The 27979-nt window shown below is 36.5% G+C and overlaps 1 protein-coding gene across 2 annotated transcripts in view; it reads left to right on the forward strand.

The window, feature by feature from the left end:
* The window catches only part of RNF17 (ring finger protein 17), a 110760-nt gene that overhangs the window by 73839 nt on the left and 8942 nt on the right, over window positions 1-27979 (forward strand). For both annotated transcript variants that reach the window (XM_072611657.1, XM_072611658.1), the window contains exons 21-32: window positions 231-458; window positions 638-788; window positions 985-1100; window positions 2842-2932; window positions 4302-4417; window positions 6185-6468; window positions 12343-12506; window positions 13852-13971; window positions 14851-14931; window positions 16130-16255; window positions 26710-26766; window positions 27838-27954. In XM_072611657.1, coding sequence (XP_072467758.1) covers window positions 231-458; window positions 638-788; window positions 985-1100; window positions 2842-2932; window positions 4302-4417; window positions 6185-6468; window positions 12343-12506; window positions 13852-13971; window positions 14851-14931; window positions 16130-16255; window positions 26710-26766; window positions 27838-27954 — 1651 coding nt within the window. The remainder of the gene's footprint in view (window positions 1-230; window positions 459-637; window positions 789-984; window positions 1101-2841; window positions 2933-4301; window positions 4418-6184; window positions 6469-12342; window positions 12507-13851; window positions 13972-14850; window positions 14932-16129; window positions 16256-26709; window positions 26767-27837; window positions 27955-27979) is intronic.

The following is a 27979-nucleotide window of genomic DNA, read 5'->3' on the forward strand; positions in this document are numbered from 1 at the left end:
ATGCAATTCTTGAGATAAAATTTGTGGTTTTCAATTTGTTTGGATTAAAAGTTTACTTACTGTGGTGTTAAGTATGGGAAGGAGGGTCAGTTGATTCAGGAAGCTAACTTATAGTGTATTGTAAAATTACTTTTTTATAGTTAAAGCATGTTCATCTTTTGATTTGGTTAGTTTAGTCTGCAGTTAGAGAAATACAACACACACATTTTTATTAACATGTTATTTTCTAGATATACCACAAAAGATGATTGTAAAACATATGATGAAGTATGGGATCCTTCTCCTGAAGAAATAATTTCAACTGAAAAAAATACCTCAAATTCTTTGGTTACAAAATTTCTGGAGGATGAGGATTTACAGTTACTTTATAATAAGGAAATTCCCGTACAGATTTCTAATGTGGTGTCTCCTGAGAAGATTTATGTGCAACAACTGTCAGCAGAGACCTTACTTAATAGGTACAACAATGCATTAAAAACTTAGAATTAACCTATGGGATAAAGAAATAATTCATATTTTCTATACTTTAATTGTAAAAAAATATGAGTGGAAACATATCTAGGTAGAAAAGGAATTCTCTACTAGCGTCTGTTGTAAAAAAAAGTTCTGGTGGTAAATATGTTAACCTTGCATATAGTTTACAGGAAAAGATGGCAGCAATGTATGAAAACTCAAAATGTGAACCAGTTACATGGGAAATTAATATGTATTGTGCTGTTCAGATGGCTGAGCTAAAACAGTGGCGAAGGGGCCAGGTCGTCACGATAATTTCCACAACATTGGTAGAGGTAAATGTTTCATTAGTGAGTCATGATCTCTCCTACAAATATATTATTTTGCTGGTGAGTACTTTAAATTTCCTATACTACTGCATATTTACAAGATTTTCTTAATTTTTTATCTCATTATGTATATCAACCAACTCTTAAAAAACTTTTACAAAAAGCTTTTACGTTCTGACATCAGGTATTCTTTTTTTTGTAGGTCATACTTTATGACTTCGGTATTAAAGTAACTGTAAATGTTGACTGTCTAAGAAAACTTGAAGAAAATCTGAAGACAAGAAAATTAGCTTTGGAATGTTCTCTTGTTGATATAAGGTAGCCCGTTTCTAAAAGAATACTCTTAAAATTAATTTACATTTTTTAATAGTTTGAACTTGATTTTTCTGTTTTTGTATATCATAGAATCATAGATTTATAGTTGGAAGGAACCTCTGAGCTCATCTTGTCTCATTTTAATAGATGAGTAAACTAAGTCTTAGAGAGTTTATAACTTGCCCAAAATTCTTGTCAGCCTTCTTATTTTGTAAATATTTAATCAGTGTAAATTAAAACAATTCAGAGTTTTAAAGAAATTTTAAGAACAAATTTTAGAAGATGAAAACAGAAGAAAAAAGTCTTAAAATCAGTCAGTATTTATTAAGCATCTATGCTAAGTGCAGGTGATGCAAAAATAGGTAAAAGAGAGTCTTGCCCTCAAAGAGCTTATACTCAAATTGGGGAGACATCATGTAAATAAATATATGCAAACAAGCTATATACAGGATAGATAGGAAATAATAAACAGAGGGAAGGTATTGGAATTGAGAGGATGGGAAAGGCTTCTGCTGAAAGATGGGATTTTGTTTGGACTTGAAGCAAAGCAGGGAGAAGGAGGAGGGATAGTAAGCAGAGTTGAGGAGGGAGGGTGTCTCAAGCATGGGAGACAGAGAAAATGCCAAGAGATAGACAATCTTGTTAGTGGAACAGCCAGGAGCCACTGCATCACAGGGTATATGTTGGGGAGTTAGGTGTAAAGAAGACTGGAACAGTAAGCAGATACTTAATTATGAATGCCAAATAGAGCATTTTGTATTTGCCCCTGGAGGAAATAGGGAGCCCCTGGAGTTTAACTTGCAGGTTGGAGAGGTTGATGACCTGCACTTTAGTGGTCTCTTGTTGAATTGTATATTCATCATTAGAATGTGTAATCTCCTTGAGGACAGGAACTGTTTCTTTTTTGTTGTATTTGTTATTGTATCTCTAGTACCTAGAACAGTGCAATTAATAAATATTCTTTTAATTGAATTACACTGTTGAGCTAATGCCAGCACAAGTGTCTTAATTAAAGGGTAAAAGTAAATGCCTCTTATTTTAAACTTAGTTCTGCCCTGTAGAACAATAGCAAAGATCTGTTCCTTCAGCATTCAGTTCTGCACATTAATAAGTACCTACTTTTGAGGTGCTTCTGATAAATTTTAGCCTTCAGTTATATGTCAGATAATTAACTTTAGAAACAACCAGTTCATTCAGTGTGAAAGTTAAATAATTTGTGTCCAAATGGACTTTTTTAGGTTAATATAAAAAGTGGATACAATAGCCCTATAAGTAATGAGAACAGAATAGCCTATTTATTCAATTTCTTTGACTATCTTTGAGTGATAAACTTTTGTTATTTGAGGGTGAATTTTATTTTTAGAAATTGTTGGAAGTAATTTACAGGCAAATCTGGAAAAGATAGATAATGAAACTGCAATAATTCAACAAAAATTAATCTTTGAGTTGCAAAAACACTGTGTATTCAGTGGGCTTATATTCTACTAACATATTTGAGGAGAAAAAGTCTCTTTCAAATAATGAGACTAGTTTTCTTTGGTGATTTTTAAACTGATCATTAAAACAGTTCTTAAAATGGAAAAACCGTATTGGACAGCAGCTGTACATAAATCCCTAGGTGATAAGTTTTGAAGGATAATTATTAGGTGTATACGTAAGCCCAGGTACACTTGATTAAAAATTCAGTGTTGTTTCTTGAAGGTTACATTTCGTTATATTCTCTCTCTCTTATTTTTCGTTTTAGACCAACTGGTGGAAGTGACAAATGGACAGCAACAGCTTGCGACTGTCTTTCATTTTACCTTACTGGAGCTGTAGCATCTATAATCATACAGGTCTATAGCAATTGAAAGATATATGAACATTATTTGTATATGTTTTGGTCAGAAAGTATTTATAGCTTAACATTATAGAGAAGGAAATGAAACTTATTTCAGTTATGTGTACATCTTTTACTTTTTTATATTTTCAAAAGACATTAAAAAATTTCTAAACTGCAGTATTCTTAGGTTAACAACTTAAATGATAAATGTAGAATAGGTACGTTTTAGGATTACTTTGCCTAAGTGTCCTGCAAATCTGATCTACCAAGTCAGGCTTTGTTTCTAACAAAAGAATATTATCCAGCACATTATGCAGTTACTGTAAAACATTCAAATAAAGTATATATGGTAATGTATTCATCTTGTCACAGGGTACAAGAACTTTCTGCCTTTTTAAAATTCTTCCCAGTGCCAGTTAATTCCATTTTTAAAAATTTTAAAACATACTATCTCTTGGATTAATGATGTTAGGATTCTTTTAATAGTTCTTAGTCTCCTGTTCTTTGAAGAATAATTTACCTCTTTTGAACTTATATCACTTCCGTGACTTCTAACATATTAAGAAGAAAATAGACAGATATGTGTGTTTAAATGTAGTTCTTGGCCTTTTTGAAGAAAAATTGGTTTAATTTTTCTTTTTTATCCAAACCTGTATTTCATTAGTGTGGCAAGCTCCTGATGAAGGAACATTAACTGTTAATACAAATCAACAAATTTAGCTGTGATTTCTAATCTTAGAGAATTGTCTGGGGCACTGAGAGGTTAAGAAGTAATTTGCTCCATGATTGCACAACTCATTAATGTCAGATATTGGACTTGAAATCAGGTCTTCCTCACTGTAAGCCTAGCTTGTCTCCGAGGAGTTTAAATAACTTAAAGGAATTTTAGTTTGTAGCCTGCAGGTTACGGTGAACATAGGATAGAGAAAGTTAACAGGTAGTGGTTTTTGTTATGAGATGTTTACTAAATTTATACTCGCTAAAGTTAGTCATAAAATTTATGTTAATTAAATCTAGTGTACCTTTTCTGGGGGATTTAAAAACTCATCCTTTACTTTACGCTTCTCCTTAAGTGTTATGCCCTATTGACTCTTTTCATCTGTTTTTAAGAGAGACTGATACCAGTGCTTTTTTTAAGAAACCTTATCTAATTTGGGATATACAAAACATACTAACAACTTCATGATGGCACCAAAAATGTCTTTTGTTTGGAAAAACGTGCCTCCTTTGCATGCTTGTCCCATAAAGCTTTGCCTACCCTCTTGTGGCTTTTTGAGTAGTCTTCTCTGGTATGTTAAGCTATGAAGATCAGTGATAACGGGGACAAAAAGTCATTGTCTGTATAAGCAAACTTCAACTCCATGATTGATCTTATCTTCCAGGAAAACCATACAACATTGCCACTGCCTGTGAAAATTTTATGCAGAGATGAAAAAGGACAGTGTATTGATATTTCTAATTATCTGATTAAAAAGGGTTTGGCTTTGAGGGACAGAAGGTATGGAAGTTTGGGGGGTTTAATGTTATGATGGAGACATTTTCTAAAATTTCCTTTCTTATCCCTTAATTTCTTATTTGTACTTTACACAGAACATTTCATATGTGTGTTATATAGGTTACGTAAGAACTATATTGCATATGCCTCACATTTTAGAAGAAAACATATTTGTAGATTGCTTATAAACCACATCTTTAGCCATGAAGAAACTCTGTTCTGAACCAAATCTTTTTCCTTGATTCAAAACTCCCTCAATAATTTCAGCTAATCACAGAGACACTTGTCATTTCTATGGTGAGTTGAAATGAATCATCTCCACCACCACATTTATTCACATAACATCCGTTCTTTTCCCTCATTCTAAAACATGGAGAGAGAGGAATTAGAAGTGTCTCTTTGCTTACATAAAAGAATGCTTTAAATGAAAGATTACAATGGATGCTCAATATGTTAAGGGATAGGAAGGAGGAACAAAGGGATTACTTTCATGATTTCCTTCTCAAGTTTGGGTTTTAAGTACCTTTCTTGGAAATGAAGAGAGGTGATTAAGTGCTGTAGCCTTAGCTCTTGGCTCTTCTATCTCTCTACAGGGGTACACTAGAACCTCAAACAGATACTTGAAAAACCCATCATTCCTTTATGTACTCTAACCAAGTGTATCCACTGGCTGCTCATAATTCATTTGCTGCTACAGTGGCCCTTCATTCTTGACAAAATGGGAGGAAATCAGAAAGGAAAAAAAGCGAGAGGCATCTATTTACATAGAGAATTAGAAAAATAAGTGTCAAATTTTTCCTCCTTCCAGCTCATTGCTAGAAGTGATCATTGCTACTCTTCTAATTTAACTTTTTGCCTCTTCTGACTTGAATCAGTCATTCAATTTGATGCAAAAAAAAAATGTCTTAAAAAACTGAGTCAAGGGGGGAAAAAATTAGAAGTTACTGTCAAAATCTCTGTTCGTAACACTTCAGCAGAATTACCCTTTCCCAAGGTGGGAAAAAGTCAAAGAGGGAATTGTGTGGTAATTTTTTTAATATTGTTTTTCGACTTTGGGTAGGGAAGTCATTTTAGGCAGTAAGTACAAAAGTAAATTCATTCGGTTTTATTATTTCCTGTATTCTGTTTATCTTTCCAAGTAGAATACAAACTCCTTAAAAGCAGGTGAATGCTTCCATTTTTATTCCCCATTATAGCTATAACATCATCTATGTACAGTAGATACATAATCCTTGCTTACTAATTCATTAGTTTATGTAGTTTTAAAAAGTGGTCATGTGGGGACACTTAAGTGGTGCAGTGGATAGAGCACTGGTTTTGGAGTCAGTAAGACTTGAGTTCAAAAGTGACCTCCTATATTTGACTCGTATTAGCTATGTGACCCTGGGCAAGTTATTTAACCCCAATTGCCTTGCAAAACACGCAAAACAAAAAAGTGGCTATGCAGCAATCACTTTTCAAGGCCAGAACTTTAAAATTGGGAAAACTTTTTATTTCACATAATTGATATGGGGATTAACAGTTTAAGTTTAAAAGATATTTGAAATGTCTCTTAGGATATGTCGTATGATGCACAGTAGAATAAGTGAAATTGTACTGGCAGTTGAATCAATATTGCATTAATGATTTAAACAGTTTTATTGTGACTGAATTAGTAACTATGCTAGTTACTGTTCTTTTGAGATATTATCACATGAAAAACACTTGAAAAAATTTAATTTACCTGCTGTTTTGCTCGTAGTTATACCAGCTATTTTTTGGGCCCTACAGAGTTGACAAAATTAATAAAACTAATTCAGCCTCTGAGAAGAGTCTTGGCAACGCTATGGAACAAAGTCTGGGAGTGGCTAAGTATACCATATCTCATCTTGAACCCAGCAAAGTTAATGGTATTATCAGTGAATATAAGGTGTCAGACATAAAGAAGAAAGTGCTTGATCCAAGAACTGGAGGATATTACAAACCACCAGTTATTCCTAACATGAAAGTGTTTGAAGCAATAGTAAGCTGCGTTGGTGATGATGGAACTATATATGTGGTACCAAAATCATCAGGTAAGGCAAACAGAATACTAAGCTGTCGGTTTAAAGGTCATAGATTATGGTTTTATCACCTTAGTTTTATAGTTTTTAACCAATTTATAAGTATAGTTTGCACTGGATCTTATAAGATATTAAAATACACATTTCAAATACAAATTGTTGAAAATGTGGTATTTCTTTATCTGCCATTTTGTTCACACAATCCTTTGTTGCCATTTAGTATTAACTTTTACTTATATTATGTAACCTTAATTATTGGCCACTTTGACTGGAGTCTGAACACTTTTAAAAAATTTTCAATTTAAACTTTTCAAAAGGAATAATCTCTAATAGCATGTTTTTCTTGGTTTTATGAAAATTCATATAATTAGCAAGTTAAATAGTGTATCTCAGTTGTCTTGGTTGTTTTGTGATAGCTTTGAAATGAGGAACTTAAAATTAAAATCATTAACTGGTTGGTTTATTGATATATTTATATATGTGTGTGTGTATGAATATGTTTAAAAAGAAAATGGGCAAATATAATATTTAAAATTAATTTTAGCTAAGCTGTTCCCCACAAAGTGTAAAACACCATGATACCAAGAAATTTCAATGTTTTTTTCCTCCCACTGTCCTTTATATCAGAAGGTTTTTTTCAACTCTTTCCTCTCATCTTTACTTCCTGCTTATTTATGAGGTGATACTGCTCTTAACTTTCTACCGTTCTTCTTTGTAAGATTTTATTTGTGAGTTTATATTCTAAACCACTTGCCTTGAGGCTACCTTATCTCTCTATTTGGCAAGTAAATCAAATGCTTGCTCACTGTAAGGCACTTTTTAGATTCTTTTGGCCTCATTGTTACGGTAATTGATCTATTTTAGTTAAAGGTCTATATGAACTGGTCATATGTTGATCTCCTGGATTACATCCATTTTTCATTTTTAGCAGTAGTTGAAATAGGTTCAGTTTAAATTTTTTTCATTGTATGCCATATCTTTCATGTTCATTTTTCTAGTTTTGCATTAATTTTTATCTTAACTCTAACAGGTCTTATAGTCTGGCTACACTATTGAATCAGAAATGACTTCCCCATCACTAACAAGTCATTTAGTGTCTATTAAAATATAATCATTTTTATTTGCTATTGTTCGTGGGCAGTATTTTCTGTTCTCTTTTTCTCAAAAAAAAAAAAAGCTGTTGTGCAGATGTTCAGCTTAGGTAAAGTCTACAAATATTTGGCTTTTCTTATTTAATTCTTTGCTTTCCTTAACCATATTTGCCAACTTTCTAAGAGATTGTCAGCTGTGCCCACCTTTTGCATTGAAATTACCAAGTATCAGAGTATAAAATGATTTAATTTTAGGGGCTCTTAATAAATTCTTGGCGCACCTAGGTGGCACAGTGAATAGTATGCTGGGCCTGGAGTCCAGAAGATTCATCTTTCTGAGTTTAAATCTGGCCTCAGGCACTAGCTATGTAAGGAGTTGGAAACTGATTCCCCTATTCAGCCCTTACTCTGCTGAACCTAACCCTTGAACCATCTATCCTCTTGGTGGGGAACATTTGTCATGCCAGTATTTCCCCAAGTCCATGGAGCCCTGCCAACTCCCCTACTCTTTTTCCTGACTAAGGATGACATGGTGTTTCTTTCTCCCATGAGCTGAATGTGATTATGAACCTTCTTTAATATATTTAATATGCTATATTCCCTTAATTAGGATGTGGGCTCCCTGAGAATAGCAGTTACCTTAATCTATTTGTTTCAAAAGGTACTTGAACAAAGTAGGCATTTAAATGCGGTACCATTCCCTCCAATCCTTTATTTTTTGGAAACAGTACTGTTTATAATCTTTCATCATTGTCTTCTGTAGATGAGTTTGTATGCCAAATAAGTATCTTCTGTGCTTAGCTTGGAGCTCAAATGTTTGCTTGGCTAAAGTAGTTTCTGAGATCTTCATCATAGCAGCTTTTTTTTTTTCTTTTTAAATTTATTTATTTATTTTCAGTTTTCAACAATCATTTCCACAAAATTATGAGTTCCAAATTTTCTCCCCATCTTTCCCCTCCCCCCACTCCAAAACCCCAAGCATTCTAATTACCCCTACCATCAATCTGCCCTCCCTTCTAACATCCCTCCCTTTCCTTATCCCCATCTTCTCTTTTGTCCTGTAGGGCAAGATAAATTTCTATACCCCATTACCTGTATTTCTTATTACCCAGTTGTACACAGATACAATTCTCAACATTTGTTACTAAAACTTGGAGTTCCAACTTTGCCCTCTGGTTCTAGAATATCAGGGCAGTTTTCCTTGATAATTTCATACAAGATGATGTCCAGGCTCTTTTTTTGGTCATGGCTTTCAGGTAGTCCCATAATTTTTAAATTGTCTCTCCTAGATCTATTTTCCAGGTCAGTTGTTTTCCCAATGAGATATTTCACATTATCTTCTATTTTTTCATTCTTTTGGTTTTGTTTTGTAATTTCTTGGTTTCTCATAAAGTCATTAGCTTCCATCTGCTCCATTCTAATTTTTAAAGAACTGTTTTCTTCAGTGAGCTTTTGAACCTCCTTTTCCATTTGGCTAATTCTGCTTTTTAAAGCATTCTTCCCCTCATTAGCTTTTTGAACCTCTTTTGCCAATTGAGTTAGTCTGTTTTTAAAGGTGTTATTTTCTTCAGCTTTTTTTTGGGTCTCCTTTAGCAAGTTACTGACTCACTTTTCATGCTTTTCTTGCATCCCTCTCATTTCTCAGTTTTTACTCCACCTCTCTTACTTGATTTTCAGTATCCTTTTTGAGCTCTTCCATGGCCTGAGACCATTGAATATTGATTTTGGATGTTTGGGATACAGAAGCCTTGACTTTTATCTCTTTCCCTGATGGTAAGCATTGTTCTTCCTCATGGGAAAGGATGGGAGTTCACCAAGAAAGTAACCTTCTATAGTCTTATTTTTTTTCCCCTTTTTGGCATTTTCCCAACCAGTTATTTGACTTTTGAGTCCTTTGTCAAGAGTAGGGTATACTCTGGGGATCTGTAAGATCTCAGTTACTCCAAGGTGGCACAATCAAGGGTGTATACTGGTCTGGGAGCAACCAGAAACTTTGGTGCCCAGAGTCTGCGAGTAGTAGTTTCTTCTCTACAACCACCTGGCCTCCGGTTGCACCAAGCCAGTATTGGGGGCTGAGATTCAGATAAGCTGCTCAATTCCCCCAGGGGTTTTCGATGGGGGTAGGGCCACCATTCAGTGTGAGATAAAGATCAGCTGCTCAAATCCCCCAGGAGCATTAGGTGGGGGCAGGGCCTCCACACAGGGCTGAGGTGTATGCATCAGCTGCTCAGTTCCCCCAGGGGTTTTACAATCCAACAATGGATGCAGGCTGCCACTGAATATGGCCTCTGACCCTGCTGCTGGAGGCTGGAGCTATGGGAAGACCCTGCTCCCTTCTCAGCTAGCTGAGAAAACCCTCTCACTGACTTTTGGTGCCTGTGGGTTGAGGGATCTGCAAATAGCCACTACTGCTGGGGATTCTGCCCCTGAGGCCTGCTCTGGTCCTGCTCTTCCCAGTGCCATATGGCCAAGGCAGGGCTACTCTCGAAGCTGGTGCAACAGACCTTTCCTGTTGGCCTTTCAGGTCACCCTGGGCTGGAAGTCTTCTCCACTCTGTTGTTCTGTGGCTTCTGCTGCTCTAGAATTTGTTGAGAGTCTTTCTTTACAGGTATTTTATGGGCTGTGGGGGAAGAGCTAGTGTATGTGCATCTTTCTACTCCACCATCTTGGCTCTGCCCCTATCATAGCAGCTTTTTAAAAAAAAAGTTTGATTTTTCTAAAAAGTCACGATCTGTATACATCTTTTCCCTTATATCCATTGTCCAGTCAGCAGTTTATTTAAATAGGTCTAATTGGAGGTGATTGAATACTGTATCTTTATATGTTCTAATTCCTGTGGATTATAGCCTTTGCTTTAGTTAATGATCTGATTGTGCACAGAGGTAGCTAAAAAAATGACTCCTACTTTGGTAAACATTTAATAAAGTAAAATTTTTTTGTCTTTCTGTTTGGTGTACAATAGTGTCTAGCATTTCTTGAAAAAAAATTCTGCTTTGCAGACACATCTCTGGTCATCTTTATTTCTTTATACCAAACTGTATTTTATAGTATTTTTTGCCATTCTCTCCTGTACCTACCTTTGCTTTGAAGTCACCAAGAGTTGGAGGATCTTGTCAAACTCTTCATGTAGCACATCTGCTGCTTCTTCCTTTGTAGAAATATTGGCATAGAAAAGATAATGCCAATAGAAGTGAGAAAAGATACACCAATAGAAGTACTACAGCATCATGGGATCCGCATCTGGATTAGTTAGTTAAGAGGTATATGAGGGTAAGGGTAGATACTGGGATAGAATTGTGTTAAATAAAACATTTCCCAAGTTAAAAAAAAATGTATTGGCCTATGGGCTGCAGATATCTTCTTGGTGTTCATTTTCACTTGTGCCTTTTGTGAGCACTGCCAGGCTATATGACAGTCCTGTGAAACACCTCCTTTCACCTTTGGGCACTAGCTGAAGCTGATTCTACTGATTCTTTCATTCAGTCCTCCTGGAAGATCATTTTGCTAATATTTAGCCATAGGTATTTTTGTTTCCTTTTTGTCATTTATAACAAGAATGTCAGCACTAATATGATTCAGTTCCTCCAAAATTATATCTGCTCCTTGGTGGTTGGACAAAGATCTTATAGTTTAGAGTACTAGCAGTTAAATACATGTCTCTGTTCTATCTAAAAATTATTTGATTCTTGGTATGTTCCCATGTCTAAATGTTCTGCCACAATCACTAAGAATCAGAAGCGGGCCACAGAGGTCTAGAGATCATTATGTATTTTCATTTTTTACATTTACCATGACCAAACAACTTTTTATTTAATGGCCAAACTGATAGTGATGAACATCTCTATACTCAATTTAGGTTTATCCTCTCAGGTTAGGCCCTGGTCATCACTGGGTATCACTGAGAATGTAGGGTTGCAGTCATGCCACAGTGAAACATCACAGTAGGATTTCTGTGAAGAACAGTAGTGTGGGTACATTAGTTTTTGGTCCCAACTGATAATTTCATTCTAATTCCAAAGCAGAACCATCTCTCAACTATACCATGCTGCCTTTTGCTACATTATTATTTCTGTGTTTTTTAAATGAAAATACTATTTGGGATACTTAATGGTTAACAGATTGTCTTAACTAGATTTTGTTAAATAAATGCTTGTGTCCCCAAGATTGTGCTGCATTTCAGCATCATCTGAAATGTAGCATATATTATGTTTTATTCAGCTAATGTTGATCCATCGTGCCTGAATGCCTAGTTAATCTAGTATTTATTTGTTTGCATTTAATAATTTTTACATAATCATGGCACATACTCTCAATTCTCAAAACACTTTGTAGCTTTATGACCCTGAGCAAATCACTTAACTTCTGTTTGTCTCAGGTTCCCCATTTGTAACACAAGGCATAACAGCACCTACCTCCCACAGTTGTTGTGAGGATCGAATGAGATAATAATTGGATAAATATTTTTTTGAATATAACTTGATAATATAACTAAGTATTTAATATGCATACAGATAACAGAGGCTATTGTTTAAAAGTACTTAGAAGTTGACTGAACAAGTTGAGTGAAATTCTGAGGGTTTTGGAACTGACTTTTTAAAGTCCAGGTATTGTTTCATGGCATTTTAATATAATTGTAAACAAAGTCAAGTGCAAGTCATGTCATCATTTCTCTGATGGCATGGTCTTCTTCGGCAGTGAAAGGTGAACACAACAACAACAGTTATAGAGTAATGATTTTATTTACATTAAAAAATAAATAATTTTCCTAAGGTTTGTATGTTATGTATTTCCTCAGAACTTGAGCTCAGAAAATTGATGGATGAAATTCAAAGTAACTTCAAGTGTCTTGGTCTTTTGGAGCCATATTGCTGGAAAAAAGGAGAAGCTTGTGCAGTAAGGGGATCAGATACTGTGTGGTATCGAGGTAAAGTTATGGAAGTTGTTGGTGGAACTATCAGGGTAAGTTTGGTTATTCTTTGATGACGGATTTAGAGTTAAACTCCATTATTTCTAAAGTGTAAATTAATTTTCAATTATAAATATTTAAACTGTCTTTTGAGAATATTTAACCAATTATTATCTTATTTGATCCTCACAACAACTGTGGGAGGTAGGTGCTGTTATCCCTTGTGTTACAAATGGGGAATTTGAGACAAACAGAAGTTAAGCGATTTGCTCAGGGTCACACAGCCACAAAGTGTTTGAGTCTGCATTTGAACTCAGGGCTTCCTGACTCCAGATCAAGCACTCTATCCACTGAGCCATCTCTCTATCTTAGAGAATTGCCTAGAACACTGAGAGTTAAGGGGGATGGCCATGTTCATACAGCTCTTATTCACAGGCTAGACTTGAATGCCAGTCTTCCTGACCAGTCCAGCTCTCTCTTACTACACCATTCTGCCTCTCAAATTTTATATTAAAGACCAAATTATTTAGGGTTGAACAGCTTTGTTTTCCTCACTTAAATGTTTAAATTCAGTTTAACTTATTAAAATATCCACTTGTCTTTAGGCAGTCAAATCTGCTGTCTTTTTTCCCCATTTGAGGTTTATTAATATTTTTGTGTGTTTTTTATTTTTTTGTTTTTGTTGCTGCTGTTTGGATAGAGCTTATAATGTATAGTGAACTTTTGTTAATTTTGAGTAGATCCAAAGAAAGGTGTTTAAATCCTTCATTTTTCAGACATTAATATTTAAAATAAAAATTTTTGAGTTAGAACCTTAAAATGAATACTAACTCCCTCATTTTACAGGTGAGAAAACATGCTTAGGGAGGTGGTAACATGATGACATGGAAAGTGAGTCAGTGTCAGATATGAAACTGGGAGCTAGGATTCCTGACCAGTACCTTCTCTGCAAGGGAAAGGGAGAAGAGTAGGGAACTGTCATTTATTAAACACCCACTATCTACTAGGCACTGTGCTAAGCACTTTTTGCAGCCTCTATAATATAGAGCTGTGACTTCCAGTTCAGAGGTGATTAAACTTATGCATATCACTCTCACTTTAAAGCATTTCACGAGTGTTCTTTCAGTAACCATTCTATTGCCAAGAGAGTAGTGATATATACTACAGAGAAGCCATGTCCCCACTCCTAAGAAATTTAAACTAAAGTAAGAAGCTAAACAGCAATCAGCATGCACAATTATATACATTGGTTTATAGCAATTTTATGACAGTGAGAAAGGCTATTTTTTCAAATCATAGTGGCTTCATCTTTTAGGGATGATTGCTATATTGAACACTGAGATATATAAAATCACTTTTCTGCCAATAATTCTGTAATGCAATTCATTTTTTATGCAGGTGCAATATTTAGACCATGGATATACTGAGAAGATTCCACAGTGTCATCTTTACCCAACTGTATTATATGCTGATAGACCCCAGTTTTGTATTCCATGTCAGCTGTATAATACTGTACCTGTACGTAATTTGTTGCACTATCAATGTAATAATCTAGATATTCTTTGTGTCATAATTGATCAAATTCTCAGTAGGTAAGATGCAGTGTTAGCCATGATTTACTGCCCTAAGGAGCTCTTATTATGCAAATAAGCATAATAACACAGCTAGAAACAACCTTAGGAATCATATTTGCATTTTGCTTTGCTTTTAGTGTTCTGTGTTTTTATGCCTGGAAGGTTTAAAGTATATAGTACTGGGGAGAGCAGTGAGATTTAAGAGAAGCTAAGATCCTTATGTGTACCTCCTGATACAATGTTAGGTATAAACTTTGATTATCCATGGGATAAGTATTTCTTTGATTTTAAGATTTGACTCAAGAAGTTTTAATCCAGCCAATGTGTTTTTTTCCTTTTTGTGTTTCAGTAATAGAACTGTATTTGCTTGAACCATGTTTTTTATTATTTTTGTTACACAATTGACCAACTGAAATTTAAGAAGATTGATTTCATAGAGGTGTTAGGTTGGATTTAATCAGATCACATTAGATTACTTCATAAAGAATTTTGCAACATGAGTATAGAAGAGAGGCATCATACATGTTAGATAAAATACTGGAAAAACTGGGAATCAGGAAAACCTAGATTTAAATCCCACCTCTGTCCATACTAGCTATGTGACCCTGGGCAACTCTCTAAAACCATAAATTGTGGACAAATTGATGAATTTTCAGTGAAATCACAGGCATAAACTAAAACGCAGTAATATTTGCCCTCGTAAATTCTTTGGAGCATTATCTGAAAGCAGTTTTGTTATAATTCTGACTTTGGTTTATCAGAAGGTGTCTTGCTCTGCATCTTGTTTTTTGTTCGTGGAAAATAATATTTTTATCCCAATTAGGTTGGAAATTCCTGGCAGCCAGATGCGGTAGAACTCCTTCAAGAGTTACTACCAAAGAGAGAGGTCGAAATTCATAACATGGTAATTTGTATTACTGTTTAAACAGTTATTTATTTTGACATGTCATAATAACTCCTTAAAAGAATTAATTTGAGGGAATAACTAATACCTGTCCTAGATCTTTAAATTCTTTTGTGTATATGTGTATATACATGAGTGCATAATTGATACTTACATGAAAGAAGAGAAATTTGAATCTAAACTTTTAAATAAACTTAATTTTAGGATATGTAAAGATTTTTTAAAGGGCACACAATATTTGTAAGCTTAAGTTTCCTTTTGCTAAATGCTTACTTCATTTTAATTTATGGTATACTGCAATTTTAGGCCCTATCGGAGGAAGCTGTTAGTATAGCAGAAATAAGACTGGATTCAGATTTAAAAGACTTGGAGTAGAAATCTAGCTGAGCCATTTAATATCATTGTGATCTTGGGCAAGATTCTAAGCTTTTACATTCTCCTCTTTAAAATAAGAAGGTTGTAATAACCCAGTTTCTAAGGTGCTTTCCAGCTCTAAAACTGATCATGATCCTGTGCTTCTAAGAAACATGTTCAAATACAAAAAAGAAACATGCGTGCAAGAGGGAGGATGTTGCTATCTATGGGGCAACCTGCAGTGTTTTAAAGAGGATCCATCCTCCAAAGAGACATCCTTATACATACAAAGACAAATAACAGTCTAGGGTAGCATACAAATGTATCAAATGGGTGACACAAAATTTCAGAGGAGGAATCTTAAGAGATCTGGGCATCAGGGAAAATGTTAAGGAAATGGTAGAGAAGTTTAGCTGGCGAGACAAGAATAGGATTTTTACTGTAGCTTGTTCTGGAGTCAGTATATAATATGGCCAAAATGAAATATTAGCGTAGAAAGAATAATGAAAAGAATTTGGTAGGGGCAAGAATTCGTGAGGATTTGAATGCCACATTAAGGATTTTAGTCCTATAGACCCTGGGGAACCACTGAATTCATTTTTTAATAGGGAAATGGCATTCAAAGAAGGGCATTAGAAAATGAACTTAGCAGCTTAGTAGGAAGAATTGATTGGGGGCAGGGGGAGACATTGTGGTGCTGTAGACTCGAGGTGATAGCAGAATAGACAGCCACAGCATGAGGTCTAATGGATCTTAGTTGTTAATAAGCATAAATGTTCAATTTTCAAGTAAAATTGATATTGTGTTTTGAAACTTAACTGTACTCCTTAATTGTATGTAATAGGAATTACCCAAAAGTCCATGGGGAAAATTATCTGTTCATCTCTATTTTGATGGAATGTCGCTTTCTTATTTTATGGCACACCATAAACATTGTACATTTGAAGGTTCTGAGGAAATACTGAAAGAGGTAAGCAAGCTACTTTTCTTTTAGCTAGAGTTAGGAAATTACAAGCATAATCAAAATTGTAAATATTAACTAAAATAAGTGGACTGTGTTTCACAAAATTTCATAGCTGAAAGAGATCTCTGACTTGATGACCAGTTCATACCTGGAACTCATTCTTGGGAAAGACTCCTTTATAACAGACCAGACTGGTGGGCCATCCACTCTTTGCTGTAATACTTCCAGTGGAAGGGAACCTATTTTCTTCTGTGACAATTCATTCTACTTTAAAAATAACTTGAATTTTTAGTAAATTTTTCCTTATCTCAAACCTAAATTTCCCTCTTTGAAACTTCCACCATTATTCCTACTTTCTTTCTCCTAGAGACATGCTGAACACGTTTAATTTCTTTCCATATGTTAGCCTTTTGATGTCCTCCTTGACTTTCCATATATCCAATATTTTCTCCGCGTGTAGCCAATCAAATCTGCCATTTCTACCTCTGCAAAATCTCTTAGATTTGTTACCTTCTTTTTACTCATGCAGCAACCACCCTAGTTCAGGCCGTTATTATTTTGATACATGACTATTGCAGTAGTTTCCTAATTGGCCTCCCCTGTCTCTAGCTTTTTTCCATTCCCATTGATCCTTCACACTGCTGCCAAGGGGATATTTGTAAACCATATGTTTGATCATAACACTCCTCTACCCAGAAAACTTCAGTAACTCCCCATTACCACTGGAACTATATAAAAACTCTTCTGGTCTTCAAAGTCCTTCCCAAACTGTTCCTCAGTCTATTTTTCCATCAATTTACATTCTCTTCTCAAAGCTGCATGATAAAGAACTTAGTGGTACCATTATGATATAAATGGGGAAGTTCAGAAGGTTAGGCTTGGAGAGGATATTGAATTTTGTTTTGGATATGCCTAACTTGAATTTCATATGGTATAGCACGTTCATAATATTCAGCAGTCAGCTGATGATGGGGCACTGCATATTAGGAGAGGGAGAGGGACAAATATATGGATCTGGAAATCATCTACAGAAATATTATCATTAGGCCCATGGGACCTGATGAGGGTAAGTGATTATATAGAGAAATGAGACGAAAGCCCAGGACAAAGTCTTGGAATATATCAATTTAGGAGGCAGAATACGGATGATGATCCAACAAAGGAGTTTGATTTAAAAACAAAAAACTATTATGTGGGTGAAAAAAAAAACAAAAGAGAATAATATCATAGAAACTGAGACAGGAGAGTGTATCCATAGAAGAGTAGCAGAGTCAAGTGCTACAAATAGGTGAAGAATGAGAATTGTGAAAAGACCATCATTATATTTGGTAATTAAGAGATCATCAGTAATTTTATAGATAACAATTTCAGCCAGGTAATACAGTCAGATGCCAGATTGCAAAGGGTTAAGAAGGGAGGAAAAGTAGAAGCCAGGAAGGTTAACAGCTTTTTTAGACATTTGGCTGTTAAAAGGAGGAACAGATTTAGAACAATAGTCTAAGAGAGGTGGTAGGGTCTAATGGACATTTTTAAAAATATATTTATTTTTTATTATTATTTAAATTTTTTTCAGTGTTCTACAATCACTTCCATGTATCTTAGATTTTTCACCTGCCTCCCTACTTCTCTACTTCCTCCCTGAGATAGCATACAGTTTTATATAGGTTCTACACATACATTCGTATTAAAAACATTTTCACCTTAGTCATGTTGCATAGAAGAATTAAAATGAATGGGAGAAATCATAAAACAAACCAAAACATAATACAAAAGAAAATGATCTGCTTCATTCTGTGATTGAATTCAATAGTTCTTTCCCTGTATGTGGAAGGTATTTTGCTTTAAGAGACCATTGGGAATTATTTAAGTCCTTGCATTGCAATGAAGTACTAAGTCTACCAGAAAAATTCGTCACACACTGTGGTCTTTGCTGTGTACAAAGTTCTCCTGGTTCTGCTCCTTTCACTCAGCATGAGTTCATATAAGTCTTTCCAGGCCTCTCTGAAGTCTTCCTGTTCATCATTTCTTATAGCACAATAGTATTCTAATGGGCATTTTTTAAAAGTAGAAGAAACTTGAAAATATTTGTAGGCTACAGAGAAAGAACCAATAGAGATTGAAGTTTAGATAGATTATAGGACTGATTGTTGGGACAGTCTTCTAGAGGTAATAAGAGTGGATAGGATTAGGGTATTTGTGAATGATTTGACTTTGAGGAGAAAAGGGCTACTTTTTCATCTGAGACTTGAGTAATGGGGGATAAAGAAGAATGTCAGAGGTTTTTGAGTTATGGAGTTTCTGCTCTATTGAAGTCATAGTAAATGGTCTTTATTTTTTCACTAAAGTATGAGACAAGATTCTTAGCTGAGCATGTGGTGTGGGGGAGGGTTACTGTAGAAGGCTTGAAAAGAGATTTGGAACAGCTTCTTTGGAGAGCAGGAAAGAGAATTTAGGGGAAAAATAAACACTTGCCTTGCTGTGGTGAATACTCCATTGGGACTAGGTAACAGTAGTTTGTAATAGACTAAATCAGCAGAGTTGCATGACTACCTTCAGCATCATATGAATAGGAGCCAAGAAGGAAGATGATGAGATTAACCTAGAGTTAGGGTTCAGCAAGAAAAGAGTGGCGTTTGAATACGGGAGCAAAATTGTAGAGTTGAACTGGTCCTTTAACTGGCCAAGATTAGGAAGGGAATGGGGTATAGTCTAAGAGCAGTGGCAAAATACTGAAGGCTAGAGGGATTCAAGGCCATGAAAAGAACAAAAATAGGTGTAGAGGTAGAGAAAAAGATAGAATGTTAGAATATTATGATTGAACAAAAGAATCTGAGTTCGTGATCATGAAAATGGGATACATGTGGATGGTGGCAATATTTGAGGGTGTGATATGAAACAATATGCAACTAGAGATTCAGTGTCACTGACATTGAGAAGGTAAAGAAAGAGTTTGCTGGCCATAGGGGATGAATTTAGATGGGAGATGGGAGAGGCAGCTCTAGTGAGGTTGGATGAGTCAAGAAAAGTCTACATTACAGCTATCTGGCCTCTCTACCAGGCTTTGTGATCTATTTGCTAAATTCATCGCTTTCCTCTTTCTGACTAGTTGGTCTGTGGTATAGTCCAGTGACGATATCACCTGTGTTTCTGCCTCCATCAGTCTTTTTGTTATTGTTCATCTGTTCAGTCACGTCCAACTCTTTGTGACCCCTAGACCGTAGCATTCCAGGATCTTCTGTCTTTCACTATCTCTGTAAGTCTGTCAAAGTTCATGTTCGTTGTTTTCATGATACTGTCTATCCGTCTCATCTTGTGTCATCCTGTTTTCCTTTTTCCTTCTGTTTTCCAACATCAGGATCTTTCCCAGTAAGTTCCGTCTTTTTATTATGTGGCTAAGGTAGTTAAGTTTCAGTTTCAGTATTTAATTTTCCAGTAAACAGACTGAATTCATTTCTTTAGTATTGATTGAGTTGGCCTTGCTGTCCAAGGGTTTTCTCCAGCACCACAATTCAAAAGTATTGATTCTGCAGCACTCAGCATTCCTTATAGCCTAATTTTCATAGCCCTATGTTGCTTCTGGAAAACCATAGCTTTGACTGTACAGACTTTTGTTGTCAGTGTGATGTCTCTGCTTTTTAGTATGTTTTGCAGATTTGCGATAGCTTTACTTAGAAGGAGCAGCATCTTTTAATTTTGTGGCTGTAGTTGCCATCTGCAGTGATCTTTGGACCAAAGAATACATAAAATCTGGCATTGCTTCCATTTCTTCTCTATCTGCCAAGAAGTAATGGGACCAGTTGCCAAGATCTTAGATTTTTTTTTGATGTTGAGCTTCAAGCCAGCTTTTACACTCTCCTCTTTTCATCCTCATCAAGAGGTGTCTTAATTCCTCTTCCCTTTCTGTCATCAGTGATATCGTCTGCATATCTGACATTGTTTCTTTTGCCCCCCAGCAACTTTAATTCTAGCTTTCAATTCATCCAGCCTGGCATTTCACATGAGGTACTCTGCCTTTATACGTAAATAAGGTGACAATATACAGCCTTGTCATGCTCCTTGTCCAATCTTACACCAATCATTTCTTCCACATTGGGTTCTAATTGTTGCTTCTTGGCATGCTTGTAAGTTCCTCAGGAGACAAGTAAGATGATGTGGCACTGCCATCTCTTTGAGAACTTGCCCCATTTTGTTGTCATCCACACAGTCAAAGGCATCAGTGTAGTCAATGAAGCAGAAGTAAATGTTTTTCTGGAACTCCCTTGCTTTCTCCGCAATCCAATGAATGTTGACAATTTGTTCTCTAGTTCCTCTCCCTCTTTGAAAACCAGCCTGCTCTTCTGGTAATTCTTGGTTCATAATATTGTAAATCCTGTGTTGCAGAATCTTAAGCATAACCTTGCTAGAGTGGGAAATGAGCATATTTGTTCAGGAATTTGAACGTTCCTTGGCATAGTCCTTCTTTAGAATTGAGATGTAAAGTGATCTTTTCCAACCCAGTGGCCTCTGTTGCATCTTCCAGATTTGCTGGCATATTGGTTACAGCACTCTAACAGCACCATCTTATAGGGTTTACAGGAGCAGCGGTTGTCCAGGCAGTATGGCTCTAGATCAGTAAGCACAGCATCCTGGGTGTTGGTGATGGTAAGAGCTTTCTTGTGTAGTTCTTCTGTGTATTCTTGCCACTTCTTATTACTCTCCTCTGCTTCTGTTAAATCCCTGCCATTTTTGTCTTTTACCATGCCCTTTTTTGCATGAAACTTTTCCTTGATATCCCTAATGTTCTCTTGAAGAAGAGATCTCTTATCTTTCCCATTCTATTATTCTCTTCTAGTTCTTTGTGTTGCTCATTTACGAAAACTTTCTTATCCCTCCTGGTTATTCTCTGAAATTCTGTATTCAGTTGGGTGTATCTTTCTCTTTCTCCTTTACCTTTTGCTTTCTGTATTTCCTCAACTATTTGCAAAGCCTCTTCGGAGAGCCATTTTACTTTCTTGCTCCTTTTTTTCTTGAGAATGTTTTTAGTTGTCTGCTGTACAAAAAATTGGAACGGTCTATCCGTAGTTCTTCAAGTACTGTATTTCCTGCATCTCAGCCCTGAAATCTATTCACCACTTCCACTTCACAGTCATAAGGGATGTTACTTAGGTCATGCCTAATGTCTGATGATCTTCCCTACTTCCTTCAATTTAAATCTGAATTTTGCAGTAAGAAGCTCTTAATCTAATCCAGTCAGCTCGAGGTCTTGTTTTAAATGACTGTATAGAGCTTTCTCCACCTTTGGCTGCAAAAGCATACAATTAATCCAATTTCTGTATTGACTGTCTAGTGATGTTCATGTGTCCACCTTTTGGGTGGTTGAAAAAGTGTGTTTTGTTATGACCCTTGAGTTATCTTGACACACTTCCATTACTCTCTTCCCTGTTTCATTTTGTAGTCAAAGGGCAAACTTGCCTGTTGTTCGAATTACCTTTTGATTTCCTACCTTAGCATTCCAATCCCCTATGATGAATGTGACATCTCTTTTTTTTGGTTTTATCACTAGAAGATGATGTTGGTCTTGATAAAAGTGATCAACTATGACCTCTTCAGAATTAGTGTTTGGAGCATAGACTTGTATTACTCTGATATTAAATGGTTTGCCTTGAATTTGAACAGATGTCATTCAGTCATTTTTGACTGAACATATCTAAGTACTGCTTTTCTCACCCTTTTAGTCTAACTGTGAGGGCTACTCCATTTCTTCTAAAGGGATTCTTGAAAAGATCTAGTTTTAAAGGCCAAGGTCTGGAGTATCTCAAGTCCTGGGTCACTGGACCTAGATGACTCTGAAGGAGAAAGTAAGGCTGGTGACTTTGCACACCCCTCACTGAAATCCAATTCATTTGCAGGTCATGGCATCATCTTCTTGATGTCATGGTCTTCGAGAACAAAGAACAAACCACATTAGTATTTGTAGTAATCATCCAACAAAGAACAAACCACATTAGTATTTGTAGTAATCATCCAAATATCAATATTTAATCTTCCATCTTCTGATTGACAATATGCAGCTTAGCTTGGTTCATAGATCTTACATTCCAGGTTCCATTGCAATATTGACCTTTACAGCATCAGACTTCGCTTTCATCCCTAGGTGCATCCATAGCCAAGCTTCCTTTTGGTTTTGGCCCAGCCATTTTGTTAGTACTGGAGCTACTTGTAGTTGTTTTCTACCTTTCCCCAGTAGAGTATTGGAAACCTTCCAACCTGAGGAACTCATCTTCTGATGTTATCTCTTATATCATTGTAGTTTTGTCCATGAGGTTTTCTTGACAGATAGTGAAGTGGTTTGCCATTGCCTCCTCCAGTGGATCACCTTCTGTCAGACTCCATCATGACTTGTCTCTCTTGGGTAACTGCACAACATAACTTTATAGTTTCATTGAACTATGCAAGCTCCTGCACCTTGACAAGGCAATGATCCATCAGTCTTGATCCAGATGCTGTCCAACCTTCCCCCTCTCACTTCTGTTTTCTTCATATGTGTTTCTTCTTCTTATGCTGCTATCTCCCTTTTATTAGATTTGCAAGACCTTGGGCTTTTCTCTTTACAAGCATTGTTATGTGCATGCCATCTGTGGCCAGGAACACATAATTCTCATGGATAATCCTTAAAATCCATTTTAAGCCATTACCCAGGAACTCAAATCCTATTCTCAGGCTCCATCTTAACTGTTTTCATACCCAGAATGGTTTTTTTCTTCTCAAACCCTTTGCTTTGATGGGCAGCAGTGGTAAAGGTACCACCTCTACTCTTGAGATCTTCAGTTTCTTTTCCAAGATGTCATAATTTTCTTTTTTTTTTAAATTTATTTATTTAACTTTTAACATTAATTTCCACAAAATTTTGGGTTCCTAATTTTCTCTCCATTTCTCCCCTCCCCCCACCCCAAAACGCCAAGCATTCTAATTGCCACTATCACCAATCTGTCCTCTCTTCTAACATCCCTCTGTTCCCTTATCCCCATCTTCTTTTTTGTCCTCCAGGGCAAGATAACTTTCTATACCCCATTACCTGTATTTCTTATTTCCTAGTAGCAAGAACAGTACTCGACAGTTGTTCCTAAAACTTTGAGTTCCAACTTCTCTTCATCCCTCCCTCCCCACTCATTCCCTTTGGGAAGGCAAGCAATTCAATATAGGCCATATCTGTGTAATTTTGCAAATGACTTCCATGATAGTTGTGTTGTGTAAGACTAACTATATTTCCCTCCATCCTATCCTGCCCCCCATTGCTTCTATTCTCTCTTTTGATCCTGTCCCTCCCCAAGAGTGTTGACTTCAAGTTGCTCCCTCCTCCCACTGCCCTCCCTTCCATCATCCCCCCCACCCTGCTTATCCCCTTCTCCCCCACTTTCCTGTATTGTAAGATAGGTTTTCATACCAAAATGAGTGTGCATTTTATTTCTTCCTTTAGTTGAATGTGATGAGAGTAAACTTCATGTTTTTCTCTCACCTCCCCTCTTTTTTCCTCCACTGAAAAGTCTTTTGCCTGCCTCTTTTATGAGAGATAATTTGCCCCATTCCATTTCTCCCTTTCTCCTCCCAATATATTTCTCTCTCGCCTCTTAATTTCATTTTTTAAAGATATGATCCCATCCTATTCCATTCGCTCTGTGGTGTGTGTGCGTGTGCGTGTGCATGTGCGCCCACCAACTACCCAGATACTGAAAAGTGTAGGAATGTAAACAGTTCAACTTTACTAGATCCCTTATGACTTCTCTTTGCTGTTTACCTTTTCATGCTTCTCTTCATTCTTGTGTTTGAAAGTCAAATTTTCTTTTCAGCTCTGGTCTTTTCATCAAGAATGCTTGAAAGTCCTCTATTTTGTTGAAAGACCATTTTTTCCCCTGAAGTGTATTATACTCAGTTTTGCTGGGTAGGTGATTCTTGGTTTTAGTCCTAGTTCCTTTGACTTCTGGAATATCATATTCCACACCCTTCAATCCCTTAATGTAGAGGCTGCTAGATCTTGTGTTATCCTGATTGTATTTCCACAATACTTGAATTGTTTCTTTCTAGCTGCTTGCAATATTTTCTCCTTGACCAGAGAACTCTGGAATTTGGTCATAATGTTCCTAGGAGTTTCTCTTTTTGGATCTCTTTCAGGAGGTGATCGGTGGATTCCTTGAATACTTATTTTGCCCTCTGGTTTTAGAATATCAGGGCAGTTTTCTTTGATAATTTCGTGAAAGATGATGTCTAGGCTCTTTTTTTTGATCATGGCTTTCAGGTAGTCCCATAATTTTCAAATTGTCTCTCCTGGATCTATTTTCCAGGTCAGTTGTTTTTCCAATGAGATGTTTCACATTATCTTCCATTTTTTCATTCTTTTGGTTTTGTTCTGTGATTTCTTGGTTTCTCATAAAGTCATTTGGCTCCATTTGTTCTATTCTAATTTTGAAAGAACTATTTTTTTCAGTGAGCTTTTGAACCTCCTTTTCCATTTGGCTAATTCTGCTTTTGAAAGCATTCTTCTCTTCATTGGCTTTTTGAACCTCCTTTGCCAATTGAGTTAGCCTATTTTTCAAGGTGTTGTTTTCTTCAGCCTTTTTTTGGGTCTCCTTTAGCAAGGTGTTGACCTGCTTTTCATGCTTTTCTTGCATCTCTCTCATTTCTCTTCCCAGTTTTTTCTCCACCTCTCTAACTTGATTTTCAAAATCCTTTTTGAGCTCTTCCATGGCCTGAGACCATGGAATATTTATTTTGGATGTTTGGGATACAGAAGCCTTGACTTATGTCTTTCCCTGATGGTAAGCATTGTTGTTCCTCATTAGAAAGGATGGGAGGAGACACCTGTTCACCAAGAAAGTAACCTTCTGTGGTCTTATTTTTTTTTCCCCTTTTCTGGGCATTTTCCCAGGCAGTTACTTGACTTCTGAGTGTCCTCTCCACACCCACCATGCCTCCAGATCCACTCAGTTAGTGCTTGGGGTCTGAGATTCAAATACTGCTTCCCAGCCTTAGGGCTTCAGCAGGTGGGAGCAGGGCTGCTATTCAATGTGAGATTAAGTTCAGGTGCTCAGGTGGGGGCAGGGCCACCACATGGGGCTTAGTTCCCTCAGGGGTTTGTGTGGAGACCTTCAACAATGGATCTGAGCTCCTGCCTGCTTTGGGAGCCCCTGTCTACTGCTGTCTCCGCTCCTGCCTCCTGAGGGGGCCTGAGATATGGAGACATCCTGCTCCCCTCTCAGAGCTGAAAAGACCCTCTCACTGACCTTTGGCTCCTGTGGGTGGAGGGACCTGCCCTGCCACTGGAGATTCTGTCCCTGAAGCCTTCTCGGATCTGCTGCTCTCGGTGCCACGTGGCCAAGGCAGGGCTGGGCTCTGCTCCGGGTCTGGTGCGCGACGGACCTTTCAGGTCAGTTTTTCAGGTCTCTCTGGAACAGAAATCTCCTGCACTCCATTGTTCTGTGGCTTCTGCTGCTCCAGAATTTGTTGGGAGTTCTTCTGTATAGGTATTTTATGGGCTGTGGGTTAGGAGCTAGCATATGTGTATCTTTCTACTTTGCCATGTTGGCTCCTCCCCCTCAAGATGTCATAATTTTCATAAATGCTTTCTGTAGTTCTTCTGGCAATATCATTTTTTTCCCAAGTAGTTAGTAGAAGTTAGTAGTTTTTCAAATTTTGGAAGCATCTCTCACATTTCAGATATATCATACCCTGAGAAGCTAGTACAATTCTTAGTGGTTAGCAGGTCAAAAAATAGGGCCCTCTTTTCTCAGCAGGGAGTTATTTGCTCCCTTGTTAATCTTTCTGACCATTTTGCTTTCCCACTTGATCTCACCTGTGAAAGGTAGAGAACCAGCAGCTGCTCTTCAAAAGGAAATTTTTCATGTTTTTATTTCACTTTCAGTGTTCATGGGTCCTCTTTTTCTTCTATAACATTCTTCTGCTCTCCAACCTATCATGGTACAGGTTTCCCCCTGCCTCTTCAGATCCTAGTCCTTTGTTTTCACATTTAGCACTTTAATGTTACATAGCTACATAACATTTGGCAGGGAGGAGGGGAAGGCCTGTGATTTCATTGTCATTTGGAATTCCCAATGATGAAACTCTTAGCAGTGCAGATCTGGATCTACTCTGTGTTGCTATATTACCTGTTCTGTACCTGATCTATGCTGAATATTATGAATAGGAATGAAGATGCCAGATTACCAGCTACTTTTTCCAGATGAAATAAAACCCGCTTTCTCATAAGAATTTCGGGTCACCACTGAAATGGATTTAACATTATAAAGTCAAAGATTTCCTATGGGTAAAATACACAGAAGCACTATTTAGAGTCTCTGAGAATCTGTGGCATAGCTCTATGCCCTGAAATAACTAAATGGAAGATGACTAAAATATTTATACTATTAAGATAAAAGCAATTTCAGAAAAAAAGATGTAGTAATATTATTACTGTATTGTTATTTCAGAAGCCAAAGGATCACAGTGAAAAGTATGAAGAAGAAAATTGGGAAATAAACTTTAAGGTAAATTTTAACCCACGTCTTCTTTTACAGTTAAACCATTTCCATTTCTTACTAAGGGCCTGACATGTTACTTTCTAAAAGGGAATACTTATTAAATAAATGCTTTTTTTATGTGATAATCATGAAAATTTAACTATAGGCAATTTGTCTTTATTTCTTAGATCAGATATTTTCTGAGCTGACAATATAACCCCACTATCAAGACCTCCTGTAATAGGAAGAGTTTTAGTTACTTTGGCAGATATTTCTGTTTTAGGGCTCAGAATATCAACCCAGAGAAATTATCCCTCTGACCATCACAATCCACTATGGTAGGAAGGGTTATAGTCAGAAAATCAATTCTGGGAAAATATCCCTCACTGGATAGTCTTATTGCAGCCTTGCCTATTTACTGGTTACATTGTATTAGGGAAAGTAAATTATAAACATAAAAAAGAGCACAAAAAAAAAGTCCACACAAAATGTATAGTGTTAAAAATAAAAATCATAGCACCTATCATTTATATAGCACTTTAAAGTTTTCACAATGGCTCTACAAATGTCTCATTTCCTCATATTATCTCCTGTTCTACATATCTCACATTTTTTCACATTTTCATTCAAGCACAAAAATGCCAGGTGTACTCTGCCTGCCTGAATTTGTAGTCTGTTCTTGTCATTCAGTAGTTTTTCAGTAGTGTCTTGACTTTTTTGTGACCCTATTTGGGTCCTGAAGTGGTTTACTATTTCCTTCTCTAGCTCATTTGACAGATGAGGAAACTGAGGCAAGCAGGGTTAAATGACTTGCCCAGGGTCAAACAGCAAGTAAGTATTTGAGGTTGGATTTGAATTCAGGAAGATGAACTTTCCTGGTTCCAGGCCCAACACTCTATCCACTGTGCCACTTAGCTGCCCTGACTTGTAGTCTTGATGAAAGTAAATTGGTGGGAGAAAAAACCAGAGATGTGCCTATATGAAGTTACCAAATTCCAAAAAGAATTTTGCTAATTTGGAGTCATGTCATATGACTAATTTTTCCTTAAACTTTGGATTGATGATCATAATAAAACTTGAATTTATCTTATATTCTAGGAATTGCTTCAGTTTGAAACAGAGACTCCTGTTTTACCACCATATTTATCACCATCTCTCCCTCCTCCAGGAGAACTTTATCCTGTCCAAGTGAAGCATGTTGTTTCACCTAATGAGGTATGCAATTGAAATGTATAATGGG

Source organism: Notamacropus eugenii, chromosome 5 (genome assembly GCF_028372415.1).
Source record: "Notamacropus eugenii isolate mMacEug1 chromosome 5, mMacEug1.pri_v2, whole genome shotgun sequence".
Lineage (NCBI taxonomy): Eukaryota > Metazoa > Chordata > Mammalia > Diprotodontia > Macropodidae > Notamacropus > Notamacropus eugenii.